Here is a 26,675-nt window from a genome sequence, read left to right as displayed (position 1 = left end):
TTTGTTTTGCTATTGAATCTATTTTGACTAAAATGATTATTTGAAATGACGTCTCAACTTGTGAGGAATTAGCCTGAAGACGTTCATATCAGTGAATCAAGTGTGTGTGTGTGTGTGTGTGTGTGTGTGTGTGTGTGTGTGTGTGTGTGTGTGTGTGTGTGTGTGTGTGTGTGTGTGTGTGTGTGTGTGTGTGTGTGTGTGTGTGTGTGTGTGTGTGTGTGTGTTGCATTTATGAAATAATCATTGTAGGGTTGAAATGATGCCGTCTTGAGGAAAGTTGGCATACCCTGTATGTAGGATACTCCGTACGGTCAACTGGTTATGATAATATAAGGTTATGATAATATGAGGTATTAACCTTATAATACAAGAGTTCCTGATTGTTGCTGAGGGCCAAAAATTAGAGGTTATGACTTCTGAGAATAAGTCATAACCTCTAATCTTACTTCATAAAGCACACAATTTTACTCATGACGCTAAAAAGTAGTTTCATCGTCAGCATGAGTAGAGCTATGTGGTTTGTCTTGGCACTGTGGCCAGGTTGTACCATCACAAGGCCGATGTATGTTCTGTTCTCTTGTAGAAACATAACTACACGTATGAGGGTGTAGAATATTACAATTTAATTTCAGATTTTAAATCCTTTTTTGCACATGGCTGTACTTATACGAGAAGTTCACAGGGTTAATAAAATGATTAGGAGTTCTTTACATGTTTCTGGTGGATGGATTGACTAACTGACATTACAAGCCTTAGAACACACTGCCGTCAGGGCAAAGATCCAGTTGTTTTTGTTAAAGTCATTTTGAAATGCAACCAATGTGTGTATTTACTCAACAACTTGTCCCTTTAGGCCCGTCGTGCTGGTGTGACCTGCATCATCATGCCAGACGAGAATAGGAAGGACTTCTCTGACCTGCCCGACTACATCAGCCAGGGCCTAGAGGTCCACTTTGTGGACCACTACAGCCAGATCTACCCCATCGTCTTCCCACAGGACCAGTCTTAGCCGCCTTTCAACTACGGCACTAAAACCAAGGAGAGATGGACTAAGACTTGTTTCTTCTGGTTTGTTACCAGATGAGACAGATAAGAGTGTCATCTGGTTGTAGTTTTAGTAGACCTTAAGATTTGAGGAACAGCTGATCATCACAGGACCATCATGTGAGAGGAGACATCACTGAAGGCATGCAGCCAAAGACGGACGCACACAGTGAAGTCATGCTGATGATGAACACTGGACATCACAGGATATGATGTCATCATTAACTGAGGTTGAGCTTTACACACTGCTCTCATTAAATAGAGCTCAGAGGGACCCTTTCACAGATTTATTATATTATTTTTTATTAATCTTGGCCAGATGTGAAGATGATGTAAACAAATTAAATCCTAAAAGCAACTCTGCTGACTGCTTTTATCTTTACTAATTAACCTGGGATGTTTTGTTTCAGTGTCATCCCATTGTCTGGAGAAAGTGTTATTTAACTAACAAACTACAATATGCCTGTTGTGATGTAATCATGCACAGGTCTGGTTATAAACAAAGATACTTATTAAAATACATTTTAATAATTATATGAAATATACTATGGTCTATTGGGATATCTGAATATTACTTAAATTATTAATTATAACCATAAATTACCACATTTACACAGCTAGCATTTATGTATTTTATTTTGTGAAGTGCTACAGATGTTTGTATGTAATACAAGTAAAGAGTGACATATACAGTGTAGATTGATAGATGGATGGATGGAGAGAGAGACCTGTTCACACAACATTATGAAATAGCACAAATTAGTGCTGAATGTGATATAATTTGCATTAAAAGATGTCAAGATTATAGCAATTGGATGTAACCAAAGTCTTCAGGAGCTGGTTATGAACTAGAAGGGTGAGGGTTTGATCATCTGAAATAACTACAGGTTATGAACATTTAAATTTGTAGTCCAGCTATGTTGTGATGATCCCAACTGTCATGCTACTTGTATTTGTAACAGTTGCCGAAAAGACTATAAGTATGTATTTGTGTAATTGTCCTTTAAGTGGTCCAGTCAGTGATGGTTCTGGTTGGGGAGAATTTTTTTTCATAGGATGAAGTTTTGGTCCTGATGGACTCCAACAGATTTTGTGAAGGGAGAGAGGGGTCAGCCACAACGTTCTAGTCCGCCTCAGCGTCCTGGAGGCACACAAGTGGAGGCCATCTGGCTGCCCTTGACCAGCCAGATGGTGTTTGAATAGGTGAGGATGGGCTCAATGATTGTTGTGTAGAGGTTCACCACTTCTGGTGGTGCCCAGGAGGCTGAAGGACTCCGCAGTGTAGACTAGCGTGTCACGCTGGCTGGTGGGGCTGCGTTCTTCCTGTAATCCACAACCATCTCTACTGTCTTCAGAGCATTGAGCTACAGGTTGTTGTGGCTGCACCAGGTGATCAGTCTCCCACCTGTAGGCGCACTCGTCCCCACCAGAGATGAGTCCAATGAGGGTGGTGTCGTCCGCAAACTTCAGGAGCTTGACGGACTGGTGGCTGGAGGTGCAGCTGTTGGTGTACAGAGAGAAGAGCAGAGGGAAAAGAACACAGCTTCCCTATCCTCTGGCGTTTTCACTGCATCTACAAAAGTGAGCTCTCCTTTGACCAGAATTTCCAAAAATACCTAGTGTGCTTTATTAAATCAGAGTAGAGGCTTACCTGAATCTTTGGCCACAACGGCTCCTTTTCCCAAAACTGTCTTTGCACAATCCGTTGCAAAACATCATTTGCATACGAAGACATCCAACACACGAGATGGACTGAGTCTAACTCGTTGTGTGGTCATATTAAGTATGTACAATATGTGCCAAGATAACAGAAGTATGTAACCGTTTCAGCAAATGCATCATCAGAGTTCAGCTGCTATTGCTGAACATTATCATTCTCGTTAAATAAGGAGTAGTGAACTGGAAAAAGTGAAATTGACGAATAGTTTTGGTGATGCTTTGTTTTGTGGGGTTAACTGTGTTCTGGCTGTCGTACAGCTCTGGGACACTATGGCTGCGTCGACCCATGTGGCTTTACCTGTAACCTTACAGTGTCTCAGTGGATCATGGAATTAGTAAATTAATTAATATCAGACAATCATATTGATTTGTGCTGTCTTACTGAAACCTGGCTAAGGCATGATGAATATGTGAGTCAAAATGAATCTATTCCTCCAAGTCATACTAGAGTTTTCCAGATTCGTTAAGACTCTCTCAAGCGCCAAGAGCGTCTTAGGAGTGCTCTAAGAGCGCTGTGAAAGAACGACGCGTTTCCCAGAGTCGTTCTTAGCTTAAGATGCTCTTTCACTAAGAACGAAACGTAAGATCAGTCTGACCCACTCTTAACAGCCTTCTTAGCGACTAAACGCTCACTGCAACCGCAACAGGGAAAGTTATATCTGACACTCAAAGGAATACGTAAACCATGCGTAATGATGAATGTTTGCCCACAGCTGCAGAACGCTGACGCAAGAAAAATAATAGCATAAAAAGAAAAAATACTACATAAATAAAATGAATCAGCATTACTATCACTCGCGTTTTCACACACATTCGGCATCTGCATATGAGTTTACGTTAGCTATAAAAACATCAACAACCCTGTGGTATTCCATAGATATCAGGGAAACTGACCTCTGTAATTGAACTCAGCTGGAACCTCATCCAGAGAGGCTCCACGTCTAAAGGCGTCGCTGAAGTCCACGTGAGAGACACCACGGCTGCAACACAGCATATTCTTGCTGCTAACCAACAGCGTCGCCGTGCGCGAAGCCAGATAGTTTACATAAATGCATAAATGCACGCTATTGTCACCACACATCCACAGGCCAAGCCGCTGCAATGATGCCCTCCGCCTGCGTTTTTACGCAGTGGGGAGCTTTCTGGAGGTAGTGGGGGACGGCACCGGCCTCGGCAAGGCATCGGTTTCACGGAGTGTGGCAGCCGTGACACCGATCCTCCTGCGTCATGCCCGGACACACATTAGAATGGCCACCACACGGGACGAGGTCCGCCAGGTCCACCGTGGATTTGATGCCCCCGGGTGATTGGTGTCGTGGATTTCACACGCGCGCGCCCGTAGCGTAATTGCACCTGTGTGTGGGGGCCACAGCGTGTTATGTGTGATTTATGCGCTGATAAATTGGTGGGTGATCGATTAACCTGGCATCGATTGATTTAGTTTCAGCAGCACGGCGGTGGACAGCGCCTCCTGCGTCTTAGGAAGCTTCTTTGGCGAGATCTTAAGGCAGTTAAGAACGCATCTGGGAAACACTCGTATCTTAGCGTTCCTTCTTATCGAACCTTCTTTCGAGCCTTCTTAAGTCCTTAAGAACGATCGAATCAGGGAAACGAAGCCCTTATCAGTCTTAAGGACTACACTTGATAAAAATTCAGAAATAAATTCTGAATACGGAGCTGGTGCCCGGTACACTACAACAAACAGAATCGGCTGTACTGTTTTCCAGGTTGGATATGAGAGAATAAGAACAAGGCTTTTCAAATGAATTGTAATTAGGTCTAGGACCTATCAACAGCCCCGAGTCAAAGATGGCAGCTATTGTAGGTGATTGTAATATTCATGTGGATGTCGACAATGATAACCTTAGTGTTACATTTATCTCATTGTTGGATTCGATTGACTTCTGTCAGATAGTACAGAAACTGACTCACTGCTTTAACCCTCGACCTTGTTCTTACATATGTTATTAACATAGAACATTTAGTAGCGTTTCCACAGAACCCTCTTTTATCAGACCACTGCCTTTTAACTTTTGAGTTTATACTACCGGATTATATGGCGTTAGGCAAGAGTTTTTACACGAGAGTTGTAACTGACAGTGCTGTTGCTAAATTTGATTTTTGTGTTTGATTTATTACCATGTCTCAATGTAACAGAGGACTCCTGTGCTAACTTTAGTCCGTCCCAAGTTAATCAACTTGTTGATGGTGCTATTGACCTCATTGAGAGTGACTCTGGACTCGATAGCTCCTCTAAGAGAGGATCATTAAATAAGAAAAAAATTAGCTCCATTGATGCACATGTGAGGAAAAACACACTGGTGAAAAACTGTGTTTTAGCCAGAACAAGAGGTTTTAATGCCAACATCAGACAAAAGGTTGTTAGCATGGTGACACATTCCCTGCTGCAACATGTGAGATAAGTACCACATGCTTCAACATGGAGACACATTAAACTCACCAGTTTGTGGGCAGGAGGACGTTGGAGATTCTATACTCCACATGCATGATATTACAAGAAGTGGATGCTGATCCAATGTCAGGCCAGCACAACATAATAACATACCGATTACAATAGCTACCATGAGCTTCTTTATTTTGTAATAAATACCCACATATTACCAGTAGACGGTTATGTTATGCTCTAACATAACAATCTAACATAGCAATATGTCTGACTGCACATCGACACACAACAGCACCTCGTTTGGCGCAGATATTGCTTTTGTGCTTTTATTGTGAATGATTCGCGACGGAAGTGGTCTTCGTGTTGCTTCCGGTGGAGCCGAGACTTGACTGTGGTCCTCTGGAACAGCAGCGTGCACTAATGCATGGGGGGGGGGCACCGGGTCCGGACAGCATACTGATGCAGATGCACAGAGACCCCTGATCCGGTCTCAGAGGGGCGGACTTGGTTCTGCGGCCTCTCGGTGCTGCGGCTCTTCTCTTCCGGTGCTGCGGCTCTCCTCTCCCGGTGCTGCTTGACGCCTCCTTGCTCCCTCTGCTCGGAGGATGAGACGGGCCCGCGGTGCGCTGCGCACTGGGGCCGCGTCTCGCTGCTGAGCGTCTGCGTTCACATCGCCAACACGGAGGGACTCTGATGATCCAGATCCGACCCTGAGGAGGAGTAGGAGTGAGAAGGCGTCGTGCGGAGTCCTCATCACCTGCAGCGAGGTATGAAGCAACAACACGTCGCAGGGTCTGATTGTGCAGCACGAGGGGCCTGTCCAGTCCCGGACCGACGTCTGTTGTGGTCTAAGGGGTTTGAACGCTGAGCCTTCTGACACATGCTTTATTGTGCTGTTCCATATTCATATTTACTCCTATTCATGAACACAAGGAGCTTTAAATCATGATGAGAGCAACATCGATAGTGTTGCTGTAATGTTAATGTTGCTTTAATTTAAATGTTGCTCTAGTAATACTGTTGCTGTAATCTTACTGTTGCTGTAATATTAATGTTGCTGTATTGTTAACGTTGCTGTAATGTTAATTTTGCTGCAGTATTAATATTGCTGTAGTATTAATTTTGCTGTGATGTTGCTGTAACGTTAATGTTGCTGTAGTATTATTGTTGCCATAATGTTAATGTTGCTGTAGTATTATTGTTGCTGTAATGGCAATGTTGCTGTAATGTTGCTGTAAGGTTAATGTTGCTTTAATGTTGCTGTAATGTCAATGTTGCTATAATGTAAATGTTAAAGTTGCTATTATGTTAAAGTCCTTCATTTTTGAATTATTAGCTTTTACTTTTTTTTAACCCGTCTGTCAAATTTTAAAACTCATTGTGGCCCCTGAGCCAAAAAGTTCTACTTTAACCTCTAACCCCCTAACCTCCTAAACCCTAACACCTAACCTCCTAAACGCTAACACCCGAACACTGCTGTTAATGCACAGCGTCACCATGACGATGTCTTCACTGTGTCTCCTCCCCAGTCGCTCCGTGGATGTGATGGCTGTTCTTTGGGCGCTTCCTCTCTCGCTGCTCCTCCTGACTCTGCAGCCTCCGGGTGGAGCGTCTCCGTCCTGCCCTGAACGCTGTCGCTGCTACAGTCTCACTGTGGAGTGTGGCTCAACCAGCCTGAGGGACGTCCCTAAACACATCCCTGCTTCCACACAGGTACATCCTTATCGCACACGGGTAGGCTTCTCCTCCCACACAGGTAGGCCCCTCCTTCCACACCGGTGGGCCCTCCTTCCACACAGGTAGGCCCTCCTCCCACACAGGTAGGCCCTCCTTCCACACAGGTAGGCCCTATTCCCACACAGGTAGGTCCTCTTCCCACACAAGTAGGCCCCTCCTCCCACACAGGTAGGCTCTCCTTCCACACAGGTAGGCCCTCCTCCCTCACAGGTAGGCTCTCCTCCCACACAGGTAGGCCCTCCTCCCGCACAGGTAGGCCCTCCTCCCTCACAGGTAGGCCCTCCTCCCGCACAGGTAGGCCCTCCTCCCTCACAGGTAGGCCCTCCTCCCACACAGGTAGGCCCTCCTCCCGCACAGGTAGGCCCTCCTCCCGCTACAGTCTCACTGTGGAGTGTGGCTCAACCAGCCTGAGGGACGTCCCTAAACACATCCCTGCTTCCACACATGTACATCCTTATCGCACACGGGTAGGCTTCTCCTCCCACACAGGTAGGCCCTCCTTCCACACCGGTGGGCCCTCCTTCCACACAGGTAGGCCCTCCTCCCACACAGGTAGGCCCTCCTTCCACACAGGTAGGCCCTATTCCCACACAGGTAGGTCCTCTTCCCACACAAGTAGGCCCCTCCTCCCACACAGGTAGGCTCTCCTTCCACACAGGTAGGCCCTCCTCCCTCACAGGTAGGCTCTCCTCCCACACAGGTAGGCCCTCCTCCCGCACAGGTAGGCCCTCCTCCCTCACAGGTAGGCCCTCCTCCCTCACAGGTAGGCCCTCCTCCCACACAGGTAGGCCCTCCTCCCACACAGGTAGGCCCTCCTCCCGCACAGGTAGGCCCTCCTCCCGCACAGGTAGGCCCTCCTCCCTCACAGGTAGGCTCTCCTCCCTCACAGGTAGGCCCTCCTCCCGCACAGGTAGGCCCTCCTCCCGCACAGGTAGGCCCTCCTCCCACACAGGTAGGCCCTCCTCCCTCACAGGTAGGCTCTCCTCCCACACAGGTAGGCCCCTCCTCCCACACAGGTAGGCTCTCCTCCCACACCGGTAGGCCCCTCCTCCCACACAGGTAGGCTCTCGTCCCACACAGGTAGGCCCTCCTCCCGCACAGGTAGGCCCTCCTCCCTCACAGGTAGGCCCTCCTCCCGCACAGGTAGGCCCTCCTCCCACACAGGTAGGCCCTCCTCCCGCACAGGTAGGCCCTCCTCCCGCACAGGTAGGCCCTCCTCCCTCACAGGTAGGCTCTCCTCCCACACAGGTAGGCCCTCCTTCCACACAGGTAGGCTCTCCTTCCACACAGGTAGGCCCCTCCTCCCACACAGGTAGGCTCCTTCTTACAAACAAGCAGGCTCCTCCTTACAAACAAGTAGGATCCACACAGGTACACCCCTCCTTCCACACAGGTATGCCCCTCCTTCCACACAGGTAGAGTCCTCCTTCCACACGGGTAGACTCCTCCTTGCACACAGGTAGGCTCCTCCCTTGAGCCACGTCAGGGTCAGTAAACACTCCTAACTTCAATAAACATCATGAACTTGCTTGATTGAAACTTCATGAGAATTGTGCTTGGCATAATCAACGGCTTAATAATATACGTAAGGTTGATACGAGACGTGGAATCACAGTAAAACTGGAATTCACGGCCCAGACAGCGAGATGAGTGAAGGACAACGGTCTTCAGGGAGCAGCAGAGGTTGGGTCTATTGTCACATGACTCCTCCAGAAGGTCTGGAAGTCTCAGAAATTGTGTTCGTACCAAAGAGAAAATACAGAAAACAAGAAAATTGGTAAATGATAACAGAATGAAAGAACAACATACATAGAATGCATGAACACACACACCCCTCCCCACCCCCACCCAATACACACACACACACACACACACACACACACACACACACACACACACACACACACACAGAATCAAATCCCAACTCTGAAACATCCACCAAGGCTCAGAAGCTGCTCCTGTGTCCGTCTTCTTCTTGTCTTCTCCAGACCATCTTCCTCCAGGACAATGTGATCGGTCAGATCCGCCGACAGGACCTCCTCCTCCTGCGGCACCTGCACTACTTGTACCTGCAGGTAGCGCAACATGCACACACTTAGTGTTGGACATGGAGAACTGGGTCCGACTTGGAACCAGATATTTGTATATTTACTATCAATTCTCGACAGAAATACCATTTGAAAGAGAGAATGCTAAGAAAACAAGCAGTTTATCAAAGAGAAAAGTCTGAACGATACCCCAGCTGGAAAAAAAGGTTTATTATTTTTTGCTTGAAAATAAATGAATTCATTAATTTATTATTATGTACTCAGTCTTTTGGTGTGTTTCATACTACCTCAATAACACTTTGCAAAGTCTGTGTAATCACTACTAATTCAAGATGGGGATCTATATGTAAAGTATGACGATTTGTTCTTGTGCCTGTCGGTAAAAGCTTCCAAAGGGAGATGAGGAAATTGCATTATGACATTACTAGATTACAGGTTTGAAAGTAATCATACAAAGAGAGAACTGCAAAGACTGCATTTGCATATATAAGATAGATAGATAGATAGATAGATAGATAGATAGATATATCTATATATCACTTGTTAACATCATTAGACTCACACTAAAGACACTAAAGGGTTAACACAACTTTAATATAAACCAAGTCCCTGGTGATAAGCATTGAAATGAGATGGATCAGAGTCAGAAAAGAAAAGAGCAGAAGGAAATGATTGAGATGTTTTTTTTATCACTCTGCCACTCCTCTTTCTCTAGAATAACTCCATCGCAGCAGTGGAGCCCGGCTCTTTCCAGAACCAGGGCCAGCTGCTGGAGCTGGCTCTGAACGGGAACCGGGTCCACCTGGTGACAGCAGACATGTTCCAGGGTCTTGAACATCTCCGCATTCTTTACCTGGCAGGAAATGACATCACACGCCTCCTGGACTACACCTTCCGTGGGTTACAGGTAAGGCTTGTAGCAGATGTAATTCATTAAAACTGATTCAATTATTATAACAGAATGATGGACCAGCGTACGCCAGCATTAGCCTCACTCACAGAAAACAAAATGAACATTCAATGTTAACCTCCAGGTGTATGGTGGACTTATGATTTCATATCACACCAAATGATAACGTTCTTTATAAAATAAATACTTACTGGACTATCTACATAGCTAAACCACTAAAATAAGTGAATAGACAACAAAATAAACACATGAATGCAATGAATGAAGAGCATGGTGAGTAAGGATGAAGGAAGACGTGAGCAGTGACTCGTCTCCTTCAGTGTCCCCAAACATGTCTGCTCCCTTCAGCCGCTAACAGTCTGAGAAGCAGCTTCATATTAGTTTTAATGTGAATTGAATTTAGATTATTAGGTCTAAGATACTTTCTGGAAGATGAAGTCATCTGGAGACATAAGCAGGTTCTGTTGGTCTCGCTGGGTTCTGATCTCTTTAGAACCCGGTCGTCTTGGTCTCTCTCAACAGGAGTCATCTCATCTTCTCTCGTTTAACACTCTTTAATCTCTGAGTTATTTCTTCTTGAGTCTCTTGCCCTCACAGTAGAATCTCTTCTACTGTGAGTTCAAGAGACTCAAGAAGAAATAAGAGCTGACGTTGTCTTGTTTCATCTTCTTGAAAAGGGGGTGTGGTTTTATGACGGGAACTTCAAAACAACTCCCATAATAACCTTCATAATTACATATACCCTACTGTAAAGTAATACAAAAGTAATCAATTAAAGATTGAATAAATCAAACATTGGCTCGTCCTTCCTGTCGGTCTTAGAGGTTTATGTATACATGTCGCTATGCGGCTCAAATGCGCCAAAGGTCACACGTCATAACGTCATAAAACTTGGACGCCGAGAGTCTCTCCACCCTCTGGGTCAGGAGACCCGATTATAGTTCAGATTGTGTCGGAGACATTTCAGGTTTATAGTGTATAGTTTATAGCGTGCTTAGAGCACATGTAAGATGTCCATGATATTTCACACAGTTTAACAATGAACTCATTATGTAGCTATCTACGCAAGGTGAGCCATGTTCTGTGTTCCATGTTCTGTGTTCCATGTTCCATGTTCTGTGTTCCATGTTCCGTGTTCTGTGTTCCATGTCTCTGCAGCGCCTGCAGGAGCTCCATTTGCAGCACAACAGTATCGAGATGTTAGCAGACCAAGCTCTCGTGGGTCTGACTTCTCTGGCCCTTCTGGACCTGAGCAGGAACCATCTGCACACCATTGGCCCTGCGGCCCTGCGGCCTCTGGTCAGTCTACAGGTGCTGCGCATCACAGGTGATTACTGACATAATGACATGAGAGAGAGAGAGAGAGAGAGAGAGAGAGAGATTATGAACCATTTTCTACAGATAGATGGAACCCAGCAGATTGAATACTGATTATCTAATTAAAACATTAAATCAGTTTATTTCACATTCTTCCTGAAGTTATTCTGAATGCAGTCTATGCATTTCTCTCTTTGGATGATTACTATCAAACCTGTAATCTAGTAATGTCATATTGCAGTTTCCTCATTTTCCATTCGTGACCCTCCTGTCAATACATACACATTGCTCATGTGTAGCGTCCTGAGGACGGTGAACGTGTGTGTGTGTGTGTGTGTGTGTGTGTGTGTGTGTGTGTGTGTGTGAAAGGTAGCTCGCTGGTCTTTAGTGCTCTGACATGTCCTCTGCACCCCACCAGTGACGCGGCCCTCGGGCTCAGCGTGGGGTCCCAGTAACCTCCTGTGCTCTGCTTCGCTGTAGACAACCCATGGCGCTGTGACTGTGCTCTGCACTGGCTGAGGAGCTGGATTGATGAGGAAGGCCAGAGGCTGCTCAGCTCTGCGGAACGTCGCCTGGTCTGCATTGAGCCGCCACGCCTGTCCCACCTAAGCCTGGTGGAGGTCCCCCTCAATAGCTTGGTGTGTATCCCTCCACTGGTGCAGCTGGAGCCAAGGAGACTGGCGGTGCGCCTGGGAGAGAGCCTCAGGGTGTCCTGCCACGCCTCAGGTTACCCGCGGCCACAGGTAGGGATACTGAAAGCAAATAAGTATAACTTCCAGAAGTTTCCACGACACTATTTTGCGTCATCATCCAGAGTAGTCCAGCAGCAGTTTGCTCTTTTGATTATGACCTGCAAAAGAACAAAAGATCGGATTCAGATAAATACTATAAGTATTTGCACATGTACAGGAGAGTACATGCATCTTGCAGATGAAGAGCATCATTAAAAGAGACACATTGAGCTGGTTGGATGTACAGTGCGTGTACTCGAAAGAATGTTGGACCTGATGACTGCAGTCTGAAGGACTTGTGAAGACCTCTCAGTCTGGTTTGTGTGTCTAAGCCATGTGACGCTCCCACTGGTGAGGATGCTTTCCATGAATACTCCTGGGCGAGTCCTCCTTTTGAAGATGCTGAGGCTTTCTTCACTGTTGCTCCAGTGACTTTTGGTCATTGGAAGACCCTGCAGCTGTCAGCCCTCCCTGTGACAATGTTCCTCCTGAAGTTTACGATGAGTTCTGTTGCTTTTGTCTCTGAACAAGGTCGCTGTCCTCTCCACAGAGAATGATTTCCCTTTATGAAGACTTATCCGGCCCCTGATGAGGCCAAAGATAGTCATTCCATCTATCTGCATATTTTATAATATTGTTGGCCTGAGTGGAAACACAGAGCCCTGAAATATGACTGTGATACTGCAGGACTGTTAGCCAACATTTGTTTTATTTATGTGTGTTTTAAAGCGCCCCGCGACCCTAAAGAGGATAAGCGGTTTGGAAAATGGAATGGAATAGACATTCAATTTGGTTGAAAAGATGAATTCAATTCAAGATTCAGCCGCTGAGTGTTTGAGAAGCACCAGGGAAGGTTGTTTCATTTTATATTAGTTGTAATTTATGATAGTGTGGTGGTGGGTCCGACCTTCTCCGGTGTCTTTGGACCTCATCAGCTTCTTCTTATAGGTTTGACTTGAGCTGATCGTCTCCATCTCTCTCTTTCATTTTTAGAGTCTTTTCTTTTCAATACTCTTTCTCTTAACAGTTGCTGAACAAATCTGCAGCACATCAGGGCACAAGATGGCCGTCGGTGACGGGTCAGGAAAACAAGGCCAGAAAAGAGACAGAAGTGTCCGAGCCACAAGAGAGAGATTTGGCATCCAGGATTCAAAGTTATTATTCAAGGTGGACGCATATTAGAAACCAGGAGAAGGAAAGCGATTCTTCAGGTTCTCTCTTCTCAGGCTGGCTGGATGTTCCTCCCGTTGGGAAATGTTCGGGTGGCCATTACCTTCGTGGATCTTGTTTTATTCACAATTGGTTGCGTCTCTGTGTTCTGTATTGTTGCGTTGTGTGTCGTGTCTTATGTTGAAAAGTGGTAAACTGAGAGTCCAGCCACTTAGTGACCTCAGACTCTTCAGAGAGCACTATTTATTAATTATTACTTAAGTTTTTATCACTTAAGTCATTCAAAATACCCGATGTCATGGCCCTTAGATTTATCGGGGATGTTTATGATCTAATATCTAATGATCGAACGATCAAATGTCTCCTGCCCCCGTTTTTGAGGTCATCGTCTTTATCTTTAAGTCATCCACAGCCTGATTGGCTAAAGTTGTGACAGTGAATTTGGATGTCAGCTTTCTTCCGTCTATGTGAGAGGTTAATCATCATCGTCATTAGAATCCTTAATAGCTTTCATGAAGATTTGAGCATTGGCTCCCACTCAAAACTTTAAAACTCCCTTTAAGGCAGTGGTTCTCAAAGTCTGGGGCGCTCGCGAGGCGCGGAGGTATTACAGGTTGGATGTGGGGGGAGATGCAGATTCTTAAAAAAAAAAAAATATATATATATATATATATATATATATATATATATATATATATATATATATATATATATATTTTTAAGAATTCTTAAGCAATCCCACAGTGAGGGAATTATTGTCTGTGTTTTACCCATCCTTAGTAAATAATGAGCTTTGTGCTGCTGTGAAGCACCGGGGCTTCAGTGTCTAGGACACTTCAACATGAAACTATGGGGAGAAAACAGGGATCCAACCGGCTTCCTTGGTAATCTTTTTTGCCAAATATAAGTTATTTTTTGCACATATATAACTTTATTTGCATTGTTTTAACAAAATCATTGCACATGTAATTAGTTTTTAGTCAGATGGAGCAATCTGGTTTACTTGAAAGAGATTTCCATTTTCTTTAATCTATTAATTAAAAAAGCACGGATGGAGGAGTCTCAAAAAGTTGGACCATTTTGTTCCAATGTTGTTGAGGCGGTGGGGCCCGAACATTTTGCTTCCTCCAAAGTGGGGCGTGACAGAAAAAGTTTGAGAACCACTGCTCTAAGGTAGTAACAACAAAAAACTATAGTAAAACATATGTTGAAGATAACACGATCCTCCTGCTCAGTTAAGGTTGATTGCTAATTTATTTTTATGTGACATAAAATAACTGTTCATAAAACATGATTGATTTTTCAGGTGACCTGGAGGAAGGCGTCCCAGGGTAAAGTGGTGCTTTCTCCCAGAGGCCTGGTCCAGGAGCTGGGTGCAGGAGGAGGTGGGATGGGTGAAGGAGAAGAACCCTCAGAGGAAGGCAGAGTCAGTCTGCAGAAGACTGACGGCGAGCGCTTTGACCCCGACACTGGCAGTGGCATGCTGTTTCTGAGCAATGTGACTGTAGCTCATGCCGGTTTCTACGAATGTGAAGCCTGGAACGCAGGGGGTGTGGCCAGAGTGACTTTTCAGCTCGCCATCAACTCATCCACTTCCTCTTCTTCCTCCATCTGGGCCTCGTGGTCCCAGGTGTCCTCGCCATACTCCCCCTCCTGGCCCAGGCTGAGGAGCCACGGTGCTGCTATGGGCTCCGATGTGAGCCGGGAGCCGCTGTACGCACTCGGCAGCATGGCCTTCAGCGCTTTGGGAGCTGCCACTCAAACTGCTATCGCTGTCGGCATCTCCCTGCTGGCTCTGACCGCTCTGCTGCTGGTCGCCATGATCTACAGCCGGCATCGCCAAAGAGAGAAGGAAGCTGATGGAGCTGAGAAGGTATGTGTAGATTAAATACTACATGTTTTAATTAGCATTAGTAGTTATGTCCAACCACATAACTGAGATAACTTCTTGTTATTAGAACAACACACACAGTAATTGTTCAATTACGCACAGGTGAGAGCAGGTTTGGCATTGCATAGCCTTCTTAAGTTAAAACTCCAAACCTTCCCATTGGAACTAATTATTACATAATTATTATCTGACAAGAAACTGCTGTTAAGAAGAAGAATAAGCCTTATATTTCAAAGAAGAAATAATATGGGCACTAAAGCAACATCTAATGGTCAACAGGTTACGACGTCAACAGGTTACGACGTCAACAGGTTACGACGTCAACAGGTTACGACGTCAACAGGTTACGACGTCAACAGGTTACGACGTCAACAGGTTACGATGTCAACTGAAGCAGCTCACTGCAGCCACTAATACTGGTACAACCCGATGCTCACGCATCTGCACTCACTCTGTTTTCACAGGTTGAACGTTATTGTTATTATCTTAAAAAGATGTTCAATTCAATTCAGTTCATTTTGTATAGCCCAAAATCACAAATACAAGATTTGCCTCGGGGGCTTTACAATCTGTACACATGACATCCCTGTCCCAGGACCTCACCTCGGATCAGGAAAAACTCCCCCAATAGTAGATGACGACAATATTCAGTGTTAAACAGGTTATTTGCCGCCACAATACGTATTTATTTTTACCAAATATTTGTTAGATTTTGCACAGATAGAACTTTATTTGCATTGGTCTAACAAAGTGATTTAACATGTTATTAGTTTTTGTCCGATGGAGCAATCTGGTCTACTTGAAAGGGATTTACATTTTCTATCTTCTATTATTTGAAAAGCGAGCGGAACATCTCAACGCTGATTGGCTGACCCAACTATGACTCATGCGTTTTTGCTGCCGGAGTTGGGAGATTTCAACTTGCGCGTCGACAACTCATGTGTCGAGTTTGCCCCACGGCCAGCGGCAGTTCGTGCTGCTTCTATGCGTCTGACGCGCTGCCCGCTGTAAAATTACGCATCTACGCAGCTTCGACGCAGCTGTGCATTGACTTTGCATGTAATCTCGACACTAAGTACAATAGGGCTGACTGCTGGTCAATGCTCGGGCCCTTACCTGATAGTCAGGGGTTAGGGTTAGTCTGCTGCAGTCAGCAGGGTCAGGCCAGCACGCGCAACTGGGTTGATTTTTTAATTTTGTATTTATTGGTATGATATATTATTACATTTTTTAAAAGAGATTTACATTTTTCGATTTTGACTGATTGATCCAAGTGTGGGTTTCCCCCAGGACCTATAGGGGATATTGAGCCACTATGGGCTTGATCCCTTAAAGAAACTGCTCCCAGAACCTAAGAAGGTGCTGTATGGAGAGGGGAGCATCTGCAGCGCCATCTTACTGCACGGACTTGACTGAAAATGTGTGCCATTCTTTTCCATCGTGCTGTATCATTGCTGTACGTGTCATCCTGCAGGAGGAGAGCATTCTGTACGTGAATGACTACTCGGACGGGCCCACGACCTTCGCCCAGCTGGAGGAGTATCGTGATGAGCGCGGCCATGAGATGTACGTCCTCAACAGGGCCAAGCCGGTGCTGCCTCCTGCTCCACCCGCAGCTGTTTCCACCACTAACCTGGGATGCCCTGTTCCATCCGACACCTCCAGCCACACCCTCTCATCGGGCCCCTGCCAGACCACCAGTCCCACTCTGGCCCCCAACAAACAGCTGCAAGAGCAGCAGGAGGGCGACATACGGACCATGAGGAGGATGGCGGGGGAGGGAGGGGAAGCCAAGCCTGTGATCCCATCAGAGGTAGAAGGGATGTTTCTTAACCACACAGGCCTGTTCATGGACTCCCAGATAGCCTACGAGATCCACTGCTGATGGGGGAGAGTCTCCATTCCTTACAGGTCTGTGTGGTCTCATCTCGAGTCAGGGTCACTGCAGGAATCTACCAGTAAAGGAGTCAGGATCAGTACACATCCCCATGGAAGGGTTTACTTTCTATGTCAAATAGATGGACTCTTATTGGAGGTTTACATACCCGGCTCACAGTTGGGTAGATCAGATCAATAGCACCAATGGACAAATCGTGTGAACTGGACTCTGTATATACGGAGCTGCACCCCAAACTGTACATGACGCAAGTTAATATCTTTCCTTTAAAGAACTCTGAAGACTCCAGTTTGCAAAGTGAATCTTCCATTTCATGAGCATGTAGGAACAGTAGTGTATTTTATAACTGTTGTTAATGTCTGGATGTGTTTTAATTTATTCTCACACTTTGTAGTTGTTAAGCATCTGAAGCATCCTGTGCAGTCACGATGGCCAGCAGTGGTACATCCACAGGGAAGCACATTGAAATTGATTCATTTTAACAACAGCTGAATTTTATAACTACTTATCCAAAAGTTTGGAAACATGTAAATTTACCAGATCTTAAAGGACGATTCTGGTTCTCTTAAATCACCCATCTTGAACTAGACGTATTCATCAGGGTAAGCACTTTAGGATATGATCAACTGAAGCAGAATACAAAAATAAAGAAAGACATATAATTCAAATATTAAAGCGTATTTAAGTTGATGGGATGATTATATAGTATAGTGTCTGTGAGGGACAAAAACACTGCAAATCAAGAAAACATTCTAACCAATATCACCACACACAGATACAACACAACTACATGCTGAAACATTGCAAACACAACACAAACATGATTTAACTGCTGCCGTTCTTCATTAATGATGTTGTTCATTGTGTCTATCCTGATAGAAGCTCCTCCTCCTGATGGAAGCTCTTTCTCCTGATAGAAGCTCCTCCTCTTGAGCGTTTCCCTGTTAGATATCTTATCCAATGCCAGGGTCCAAGGAAAAGAGGATGTTGTGCGTTGTACATACATTGAAAAGGCAAATTTTTGAGCAATACAAATTATTAATTAAGGAAAGATTTACAATTGGAATTGTTATTCAGATTATCATGACCAACTGAAATATAATTTATTTTGGCCTTGAATGTTGCTTCTAAAAGTAACCATAGCCCGCTAATATTTTCACAATTACTTGCATATTTCATCAGTTTATTTTACTTTCTAAGCAAAAGGCCAACACTAGGTAACAGCATATATCTGCATTAATATCTGGTGCATGTGATCACAATGTTCAAATAACCTAAACAAAAAGTAACCACTTTTTAGCTTATTTTCCAACACCACTGAAGGGTTGCCGCTAACAAGCCATGTTAACCGCTTGCTCTCCATCACTTCACCGGCTACTGGCAGTGCGTTTGTTTGTAAACGTGTTTCTGTATTTAGTTGTTTTCTCTCATTGCAGGATCTTGTGTTTCTGTATTTGGTTTTCTGTCTGAAGCACATTTTCTCTATTTACAGTTTTTTTTTAATTCTTGGTGTTGCAATTGCTGAAGATGTTTTCATACATACAGTGTGTTGAGCTTTCAGGGCTATCGTAAAATAGGACTTATTAAAATGTTTCAACATAATCAGTATTCTCGTGTTTGAGAATGAATAAACTATTACTGAGAAATTAATTTCAATACAACTTAAAGAATATAAGAAAGTTAAAATAAGGTTTATCTGGATTGTTGAACACTGTGATTATCTTTTCCAATACAAACGCTACATACATGAATATATATTATTAATAATGTTGCCCTTCACTCAACTACACTTAATGTACAATAAAGAAGCTTTTGTCCCCGTCAGGATTTGTAAGATTGATTACTGTTAGAAAAATTCTACTCAACACCGAGTGGGACATTTTAATCAGGTAATGTATTTTTGCAAGGAGAAGTTGAAATCAGTCATTTTGAATCCAAGTTGCTACTCCAAGCTCTTGCCTCTGTCCTTTTAAACCCATGTCAAACACTTCATGGCAGGAGGGGGGGGGGGGGGGGGTAGTGGAGGTTAAGCCCTTTTTGGTCCAGCTCCCTCCGTATCTTCCTTGACATTCAATTTAGTTTTATTTGTATAGCCCAAAATCAAATACAAAATTATCCTCGGAGGGCTTTACAATCTGTACACAACATCCTGTCCCAGGACTTCACATCGGATGAGAAACAACTCCCTCAAATAATGATAGTAAAAACCCTTTTACAGGGAAAAAAAAGGGAAGACACTGTTCAGGAGAGCAACGGAGGAGGATCTCTCTCCCCGGATGAACAGAAGCAATAGATGTCATGTGACCAGAATGAGCAAAGTAACAGAGTTACAGCACATTACATGAATATGACAAATTATTCATATCATGAGTAGTATATGCATGGCCCACAATCCAAATAACCATAATTCGTGTCAGCAGAAAGAAGTAGAGAGGAGGGGCATCACCAGCTGGTTGGACACAGCCATGATCCATCGCAGCATGGATCATGATCTGGTCTTGATTGTGTTGGTGTGAGGGCTCCTTCCTTCTCCAGTAATATGTATTGTACTTATTGCATCTAGTTGTGTGTCTATACTCCAGCTCACCATGCAGTATTTCTGTGTTACAGTTTAAAGATGTGTGAGCAGTGTGCAGCCATCTTGACAAATACTGAACAGCATCAATATTTTCATTTCACACATTTAATATTTGAAGGAGACTTAAAGTGACATGAAAAAGAAAATAGATTTTAAAGCACTAGATACCCTAGCATTCCTGTGATGGAAACATGTTTTATTAAATACAACAGCAAACAAAACATAATATTAACACAAAAATATGGCAAACTTCATATACTGTTTTAGGAAAAAGAGTGTAAAGACTACATTCTCCATGATCACTAAAATCAGAAAGGCGTAGCAGCATTTACATCAGAAGCTATCGCAGCAGGTCAGAGGCCTGTGATGGTTTCATTTCCTCCTGGAGGTGTGATCATGAAGCAGCTGCTCTCTCTTCATGCAGAGAAGTAAGCAGAAGCTACAGTGGGCTTTGTTCGTGGAAGGAACTCTACAAAGAAAAGTAAGGAAATGGACCTGTCAATCAAATGACTTCCAATAACGCTGAAGACACGATGTCATGGGGATGAGCGGTTTACCTTTGTGAAACGCATTAGAAGACAGACCGTAGAGTGGAATGCTATCGTCTCTCCTCTCAAAGTACTTAGAGTCTAGACCTGCAGAGTCTCCACTGTGGATGGGAAAAACAGTGAAAAGACTTGAACTAAACGCCCTACGAGACAGATGAAACAGACTTTCAACCTCAATTCTCATTTAAAACTTAAATAAGAAAATGTAAAGACTGAACATATTGTACAGTGTGGAAAGGAAGGAATGCTCACGTGCGTCTGGTGGTTTGCTGCATTGCTAGCTGGTCAGTAGGAGGCGTTACCTGAGGGAAGCGTGCAGCGTTAAGGTTTGCTGAGCTAAGTGATGTGTGACAGTACTGCTCATGTGCAACAGTGTACCTTCAGTCCTGTTGCGCTGGAGAGGAGGGACGGCCGGTCCAATGGTTCAGGAGACGCTGGCTTTCTGGAGAGCTGCTTTTCATTTAGCTGCTTGTTCAGCCAATTTATAACTAGTAAAGAGCAACAGCACAGAAGATGAGCGTTTTTTTAAAGTATTAGAATGACTTTAATGCCTCATCAGCTGGAGGTCTAAGGTCAGAAGCAGTGAAGCACTGCAGTTTACTGTTGTGATGAATCTTTAAACTGTCATTTTACTGAGAAATTGGGAATCAAACCTAAATAAAAGCCTGAGCTAAATGTGTGCATCAGGTGTGGAAGTGTTGTTACCCGGCACTGAATGCTGCTCACACTCGAGTGGACAGACGGGAGTCAGTTAACACTTGAACATTATTCCTATCATCACATATGTGAACTGTAGGACCCGACATGAGGACAGCTGGGATTGAACCCAGTCGTATTTCATATTGTAGCTCCTCCCCCTCAGTGAGACAAGCTTCCTCACCGTTTTCATTGGTTTTCAACACCTCTCTGCTCTCATTCAGCTTCTGTACTGTCGTCTCCAACTGCTGATTCAGTTTTGAAACCTGGAACATAAATCCAATTCATCTCAAACCTCTGTTCCGTTAACGAGGTCCAAATCACTAGGGTTAGATACGTGATAAAGTTAACTGGTAATGTGAATGATCAATGCAGATGTACCTGCTCGTCCCGGGACACAAGCTGCTGCCGAGTGCTCTGCAAATCCTTTTCAGCTTCCTCAAGTTTCCCTGCTGTGTCCTGGAGGAGCTTCTCCTGTGACACAGTTACCGTGTTTTTCACTTTGATTTTCCCAACGAGGCCTCGAACCTCTCCCTGCAACTTCTTAATGATACCGTTGGCCTGGATGCAAAAGGAATAGAAGGAAGTCAGACGCACCAACGGGTGCTTCTGTTGTTCTACCGGTTAAGATAAACAGCAAGCGTTCTTTAGAATCCATTCATCAGATCTGTGAAAAGAGGCCCTGAAGCCACAGGAAGAGTACTGATGGCTTCTCTTCATGGCTTCACCACCACAAACCTTTATCAGCTCCTCAGACAGCGATCTCACTGTCGCCTCAAGTTTTTTTATTTGAAGTTCTTTACTTCCAGCATTTTCTTCCATCGAGTCCTAGAAAACAAAAAACTTAGAGATTAAAATAAATAAATATATTAGGGCTATTATTATTGCGTTAACTTTTCAATCAATTAACGTCGTTAATTATTTGATCATTCGTTAACTGCATTTTAAATTTTTTTTAAATAATTTTTGGGGGGGCTTTTACTTTGAAGGCAATCTTTTTAGTTCCGCCCTCGCGTTTCCGGAGCATTACCGGACTATTTGCTCACTTGAGCCCGACGTGAAAGCAGGTATTGTTCTGTAGTTTCTGTCCTTAACGAGCACCGCGCGAGCGAGTCGCCTCTCAAAGCTTCACAAGCGCTCACCGGCAGCTCGCGCTGCAGGCTCAGCGGACCCGGATTGAACATTAAATCGCGCATGCGCAAAGCTGCCGCTGATACCTGTCAGCTGTCCTTCACATCTACCTCCTTCAACCAGACGTCAGTGCATTTGTTCAAGACAACACAGACTGGACTTTTCTCACTGAGGAAGAAAAACTGAACTGAAAACATGAAAAGCACTTATTGCTTTTGTATGAAGTGAATCAATAAGTAGAATTTCAGTCAACATAGATTTGATGTGGTTGACTCCAGAGGGACAGAAAATCAACAGGCTATTAAAGTGACACTCCCACAGAGTTGGAGTGGATCCTAAATCACAGTGGGATTAAAAGGACTAAACTTGGCCCTCAGAATCAGAACTGTTTCAAAGGTTTAGGTAAAGAAAACAACTAAACAACAACAGTCACTCTTACCTTCTGCTGCTGAGTAGCTTCTAGTAGCTCTTTGGAGCGAAGCACCAGCTGGTCCTTATCTTTGACTTCCTGCTCCAGAACAGACACTCTCATCTGCAGCTGGCTCACCAAGCGCTCCTTGTCATGGACCTCTGTGTCCAGACAGCCGTTCTCCCTCCTGAGAGACAGGATCTGCTGCTTTGAGCGCTGGCACTCCTATACACACGCACACACACAGTCAATAATCTCTCTTGAAACATCTGCATCCTGGACAGAGGTGGAAAAAATAACAGAATAACTAGAGCACGAAACGGGAGCCCACCAAGCAAGTGTTGCTGCTCATTGAGGTTTGTTAACGCCCTCCACTTACCTCCTCTGCACCCACCAGCTTGGTCTTCAGGTCTCTGATGACGGACTCGTTCTTGTACTTCCTCTCGGTCAGCTCTCTGCAGGAGGCTTCCAGCTCCGTCAGTCTGCTGTGGAGCTGCTGGCTGCTCCTCTGGTGAGAAGTCTCCAGCTCCTGGCGGAGCAGCTCCATCTGCTGCTGAAGTCTGCTGTGTGACTAAAGACAGACAACACCTCTTACACATCCTCATGAGAACGCATCCATGTCCTCCAGCCAACACTCTGTTAGTTCCAAATAGTCATGTCATGATAGAACTATTGTTATTAATCACAATATTTATAATAGGCCTCCCTAATAAACTAACATATACATTTCCAGTGGTTATTTGCAGTACAATTAATTTAAAAATAAGAGATTGTGTCTTTATTCATAATAGTATTAGTAGTTTTGAAGGTCACCTTTTATGGAAAATGCACGTTATGGCTGTGTGTGTATAAGCCATCAGGGCCTTCTAAGCCTAAACACGATTGCAAAGTTAAGCTATTGTTACGCATGCACACACACTATACTATACACGCAGCCATTATAAATGGCATTTTTACAGATGAGTCTTACCTCTACAGCCTTCTCCCTCTCCGATTGTAACTCTTGACAATGGCGGCTGGACAGAGCGCTGGTCTGACCGGTCCACTCTGAACGCAGTTTGTCCAACTCTTTGGTCTTCTCAGAGAGCGTCTGTGAGAGAAATACATGTTATGAATGAAAGTGTTTCACTCCTAAAAATGGACAATACTTGTATCACGTTTTTTCACCAAAACAGACAAAGTGCTTCTTTACTTCATATTGTCACACAGGTAGGCTGCTAGTGACGGAGCTGCCGTGCATTATTCAAGGGTTCTGTCCAAGGGCCGACACGTGGACAGGCCAACCTGTGACGACTTGCTCTCCCCCTGAGCCACAGCAATTGGTCCTTTTCCACTAAATGTTATTTATATGGACACAATGCTTTTTCGTATAGTCTTTAAGACAATAGTCCCGACACATTCCATCCAATATCTGCATTAAAGTCGGTATGAACGTTTTTAGTCTTCTCTTCTTGACCCCTTCGCCTTCAACTCCGTACATTACAAGTTAAACACAAAGGACTTTTGGTTCCAGAAAAGCAGCTCTCTGAACCCAGAGCAGCTCTCCGGGTTCAAGAACAGAAACGAGCCAAAATGCTTGTCTCTTGTTCCCACAATCAGCTGCTGGATATGCTTGCGCATGCACAAAACATCAATCTCAGCTCAACATTGAGCATGAAAAAAGATGTGAAGGAAAGAAGCTCATAGCAGCCACTAATAAAATGTAACGGCTCACATCTGCACTCATTCTGTTTTGCAAAAAAATAGCTTATTATTTTCCACAATGAGCTATTTAGTAGTAACTAAATAAAAGTTATTATTTGCACGATAGAACTTTATTTTCATTGTTCTAACAAAGTGATGACATATTTTATTTGTTTTTGTCTGTTGGAGAAATCTGGTTTACCTGAAAGTGATTGCAATTTTCTTTATAAAAGCACAGATGAGTCAAACATTTTTGTTACAACTTTTGTTGTGTGTGAACATGTTCTTCCTCCAAAGTGGGCGTGACAGAAAGAGTTTGAGAACCACTGCTGTGTGTGTGTGTGTGTGTGCGTGCGTGCATGTGGTTCTGAAGCTGTAAACATAGGAAATCATTGCTCTAAGTGAAGTTTGCTTGGAGTTTCTAGGATAAAGGATAAAGGAGTATAAAGGAGTAGATAAAAGCCAGACCTGTTGGGCATAACTCAGCTGCCTGGACAGATCCTCGTCCGTCTTCTGGAGCTTCATCTCGAGAGCCTGCTTCTCTGCCTGAAACATTGAGAATCACGTCTGAACCACCATAACTTGAGGACAAAAGGGTTTGGGTTACGTCAAAAACATTTTTGGATGCTTTGATTGGAGTCCAATGAAACTGTACTTTATTTATATATTATTTTCTAAAAATATCCATGTGACGGTGCGCATTACTAATAATAATTTCTGCGATGCATTGATTTGCTTTTTCTGTGATCTCTTGCAAAAAAAATCAAATCACTCAACTACTTCAACTCACCTGGCTGAAAAGTACCAACAGTAACAATAACTTTACCAAAAAGCAGATAAGTTTGTTCCCATTAAAATATCCACCAGACAAAGCTCAGTTTGATCATTGGAGTGCTACAGTATTCTGGAGAATGAGCCCACCTTGAGAGAACAGAGACACTCCGCCAGATAGTCTTTAATCTCTTTGTCAGATCCGTGCACAAGCCGTAGAGACAAGTGGTTCAGGTGTTTGAAGGCATTCGTCTCCACAACACTGAAGGTAGCCGGGCCTTCCAGCACGAGAGACTGACTGGACAACTGCAGGAGAAACCTGTGAAAAACATTTCAAAAACAGCCATGTAGATTCTCGTGTTGTTGTTGTTTTTTTTTTTTTTTACTGTACTAGTGTATACATCTCAAATGTTTTGTCCATACAACAGATACAACTTCAACTGATAAAAGCAACCACATGTATGTTAAAATTGAGTGCATATTTCTGGAGAGAACTTCAGCGTTATCTAAATATTCTCTATATCTCACAATATTTATGTAAAAGAAATAAACTGCAATGGAATCATTAGGAGCGATACAGATCCTTATACAATGTTGCTGGGTTTATTCAGTACAACAGTGAAGTGTTCTTCCTACCTTGGATTTTCCGACTCTTGCTCAGAATAACACAGATTAAGCAAGTCAATAAATTTCTGAGGAAACGATGCAAAGTCTATCAGTAGCCTCTGTTGGACTTTCAAGCTACACAAACAAAAAAGAAAGACAACATTAGAGAAGGTTGAAGAACTTTGTTCAACCACTGAGCATTGTAATGTGTAGAGTTCTACCAGTACTTACCTTTGGAAATCTTCTTCTGATATAGAGAGGTTGAAGAGAAAATATGGATCAGTATCATCGGTTAGTCTCACTAGAAGATCCTAAAACAAAAACAAGGTTAAGTGAGTAGGAAGAAAAGCCTTCAACGTATTCCAGGTTACATTGAGAACTGAGAGGAAGGAAGAGGTGTCGGCAACAACGTCTTTCCCATTAGTAAAAAACAGATAAGTCTATCTTTTTTTTTAATACTTGATATTATATTTAGGTATTTTACAGTTTAGCAAACAATACAACCTTCAACAATAAGAAAGATTAGAAGAAATTAACAATGCATTTGGCCAAGGATGTCCATAAGAAAAGAAAAGAAAAAAGTTTAAGCAAGTAAATGAGTAAAAATGAAAACCAACACAAACCAGATAAGACTTTCTATTGCAGAACTACTCACCCTTTTGTGTACTGGGCTGTTTGTCAACTGAAGCTCAATGCTGACACAGATGTTTGCTTTCCTATAAAATAAAGAAGTCACAATATATATATATATATATATATATATATATATATATATATATATATATATATATATATATATATATATATATATATTCAATTTAACCACAAATCTTCCCGGTCTCGGACCCTCTTGGGGGTCACGTGAGCTCGCCGTGGTTCAACAGGTGCTGTCAGGTCCAGGTCTTACCTCTCCTCGCAATCCTTGCACCTCACGTACACCTGCAACCCTTTGCTGAAGAGCTCCTCCATGTTGTGTCTTTCTGGGGACGTAAACAGACGCGCTAGTCCCGAGAGGCGTCGGCTTCCGTCCCTTCACCGTTCAGCTGTTATTTCTTCAGGGTTTTGATTTGGCGCTTTTCATCCGCCAACTGAATCGCCCCGGAAACGGAAAGTGAATGATCTTCTTCTTCTTCTTGACGTGTATTTGCCGTTGGCGTATAAAATCCTTCACCGCCACCTAGTGGCTGGGATTGGGACCGGACCGTATTTAACAGCAACAAGTGATAATCCCAGCAGTAGAAATCCAGTTTTCCATGAAGTGCATAGTTTGTTTTGTTACTTTGTTAGTTTGTGGAGCAAAACAAAAACACGCAGGGTATGACATGGTGGGGATGTAAAAAGAAGAAATTTTTAATGTAAGAAAATACAATAAAGATATGTAT

The 26,675-nt window shown here is 43.8% G+C and overlaps 3 protein-coding genes across 4 annotated transcripts in view; 2 read left to right on the top strand and 1 right to left on the bottom strand.

Annotated features, from left to right (window-relative positions):
* Positions 1–2,266, top strand: part of lonp1 (lon peptidase 1, mitochondrial) — a 17,880-nt gene extending 15,614 nt beyond the window's left edge. The window contains exon 21 of the mRNA XM_068593273.1: positions 854–2,266. Coding sequence (XP_068449374.1) covers positions 854–1,009 — 156 coding nt within the window. The 3' untranslated portion in view covers positions 1,010–2,266. The remainder of the gene's footprint in view (positions 1–853) is intronic.
* Positions 2,267–5,554: 3,288 nt separating this feature from the next.
* Positions 5,555–18,695, top strand: LOC137795668 (leucine-rich repeat-containing protein 24-like). 2 transcript variants are annotated; one of them, XM_068593311.1, is made up of 8 exons: positions 5,555–5,937; positions 6,700–6,883; positions 8,896–8,982; positions 9,671–9,862; positions 11,024–11,192; positions 11,663–11,925; positions 14,390–14,956; positions 16,449–18,695. In XM_068593311.1, exons 2-8 carry the CDS (start codon positions 6,716–6,718, stop codon positions 16,857–16,859), a joined length of 1,857 nt encoding a protein of 618 aa, XP_068449412.1. In that variant the 5' UTR covers positions 5,555–5,937; positions 6,700–6,715; the 3' UTR covers positions 16,860–18,695. The 2 variants fall into 2 exon arrangements, with proteins under 2 accessions (XP_068449412.1, XP_068449410.1); XM_068593309.1 differs by lacking the exons at positions 5,555–5,937; positions 6,700–6,883 and having other exon boundaries at positions 8,226–8,982.
* A 933-nt stretch (positions 18,696–19,628) lies between these two features.
* sass6 (SAS-6 centriolar assembly protein) lies at positions 19,629–26,386 on the bottom strand. Its single transcript, XM_068593272.1, has 16 exons — positions 26,201–26,386; positions 25,949–26,009; positions 25,525–25,604; positions 25,324–25,428; positions 24,838–25,006; positions 24,385–24,462; positions 23,204–23,323; positions 22,613–22,804; positions 22,264–22,458; positions 21,432–21,521; positions 21,075–21,254; positions 20,878–20,959; positions 20,376–20,485; positions 20,250–20,299; positions 20,007–20,098; positions 19,629–19,918 (listed from the first exon to the last, which is right to left on the bottom strand). The coding sequence occupies exons 1-16, from the start codon at positions 26,260–26,262 to the stop codon at positions 19,866–19,868; spliced, it is 1,719 nt and encodes a 572-aa protein (XP_068449373.1). The 5' UTR covers positions 26,263–26,386; the 3' UTR covers positions 19,629–19,865.
* Positions 26,387–26,675: the final 289 nt, after the last annotated feature.

The sequence above is a fragment of the Clinocottus analis genome, unplaced genomic scaffold (assembly GCF_023055335.1).
Source record: "Clinocottus analis isolate CAN_PGR_092001 unplaced genomic scaffold, fCliAna1.0.p SCAF_29, whole genome shotgun sequence".
Lineage (NCBI taxonomy): Eukaryota > Metazoa > Chordata > Actinopteri > Perciformes > Cottidae > Clinocottus > Clinocottus analis.
Note: the sequence above shows the minus strand (reverse complement) of the source record. Positions and strands in the feature narration are given on the sequence as shown.

Excerpts from the sequence above, each read along its gene's own strand:
- LOC137795668 (XM_068593309.1), top strand. The coding sequence starts at position 8,722 with ATGCATGAACACACACACCCCTCCCCACCCCCACCCAATACACACACA. Across the intron at positions 8,983-9,670 it reads TGCACTACTTGTACCTGCAG|AATAACTCCATCGCAGCAGT; the intron begins GTAGCGCAACAT and ends CTCTTTCTCTAG. Across the intron at positions 11,193-11,662 it reads ACAGGTGCTGCGCATCACAG|ACAACCCATGGCGCTGTGAC; the intron begins GTGATTACTGAC and ends GCTTCGCTGTAG.
- sass6 (XM_068593272.1), bottom strand. The coding sequence starts at position 26,262 with ATGGAGGAGCTCTTCAGCAAAGGGTTGCAGGTGTACGTGAGGTGCAAG. Across the intron at positions 22,805-23,203 it reads AGAGGGAGAAGGCTGTAGAG|TCACACAGCAGACTTCAGCA; the intron begins GTAAGACTCATC and ends GTCTGTCTTTAG. Across the intron at positions 20,099-20,249 it reads CAGCAAACCACCAGACGCAC|TGGAGACTCTGCAGGTCTAG; the intron begins GTGAGCATTCCT and ends TCCCATCCACAG.